This window comes from Palaemon carinicauda, chromosome 5, assembly GCF_036898095.1.
Source record: "Palaemon carinicauda isolate YSFRI2023 chromosome 5, ASM3689809v2, whole genome shotgun sequence".
NCBI lineage: Eukaryota > Metazoa > Arthropoda > Malacostraca > Decapoda > Palaemonidae > Palaemon > Palaemon carinicauda.
This window is the reverse complement of record NC_090729.1, coordinates 108,563,132-108,564,120: the sequence shown is the minus strand read 5'-3', so window position 1 is coordinate 108,564,120 and position 989 is coordinate 108,563,132. Positions and strand designations below refer to the sequence as shown.

Genomic DNA, 989 nt, shown 5'->3' with positions numbered 1-989 from the left:
ACCTTTCTTTCAATACTTTTATAACCAACACATTTTGCAAATTTTTGGAGACAGGGTTTAACAATATCTTCACCATCAGAGAAAGGCTTATGTTTTTTAGCCAACACAAAAGCAATTTCGTAGGATGCTTCGAGCATTGCCAGACCTTCACAACCTCTCTTAACAAGGAGATTTAACCTCTTTGTCATATCCTCTTTTTTCTTGACCACATATTCTTTCCGTAACACAGAGCCAGGCACTAACTTTTGTTTTTCTTCTGTTTCAACTTGGTGTTTCTTATAGTGCCGGCCAAGGTCATGTCTTCTGTTATCTGAAAGAGTGCTTTCACAAACAATACACATTGGTTTTCCTGAAGGACTCGCAATGGATAAGAATTCAAAGAGATGATTTCTTCATAAATCATCGAATTGGAAACAAATAATTTCGTTGAGAGAGAGGGGGGAGGGAATTCATGAAAATATGATGATTATTGTTATTATCGCCACAAACTGCGCAAAAAAGGCTCATATACAATACATAAAATAAATAGACGTGATAATATACAAACGATGGTGCCTAAAGTGCTTGAAAATATATGGTTCATCAGATAAAACAATATTTCTAAGTTTCGAAAATGCAAAAGTTCAGTTATTCACATACCCTGAATTATGAGTCCATCGGGATAACACTCCAAGCGTCAACTCTAAACTGGCTCGTAATTTTTTGTATTTTGCCACATGGCAATCAGTGCTATTGCTTGACGATTCAACGCCAGACAAGTATAATGCGTGTGCATTTATGTATAAATGTCGCGGTTATTAACTGCATTATATTTGAAATATACATTTTTAAGCAACAATTGAATGCTGTTTGAGTGTTCACGCAACATTTTAGGGTAATTCACCTCAGGTATAAAATGATTGCGCATTATTGTTTAAAGAAGATGACTAATAGATGCACACAGAACAATAAAATCAAATGAAAATTATTTCTGTTTTAGATTAAAACAA

At 34.4% G+C, this 989-nt stretch overlaps 1 protein-coding gene across 1 annotated transcript in view; it reads right to left on the bottom strand.

The window, feature by feature from the left end:
- Positions 1-341, bottom strand: part of LOC137641065 (SCAN domain-containing protein 3-like) — a 477-nt gene extending 136 nt beyond the window's left edge. Inside the window, exon 1 of the mRNA XM_068373512.1 lies at positions 1-341. This exon is cut by the window's left edge and continues 136 nt beyond it. Coding sequence (XP_068229613.1) covers positions 1-341 — 341 coding nt within the window.
- Between the last annotated feature and the right edge of the window lie 648 nt (positions 342-989).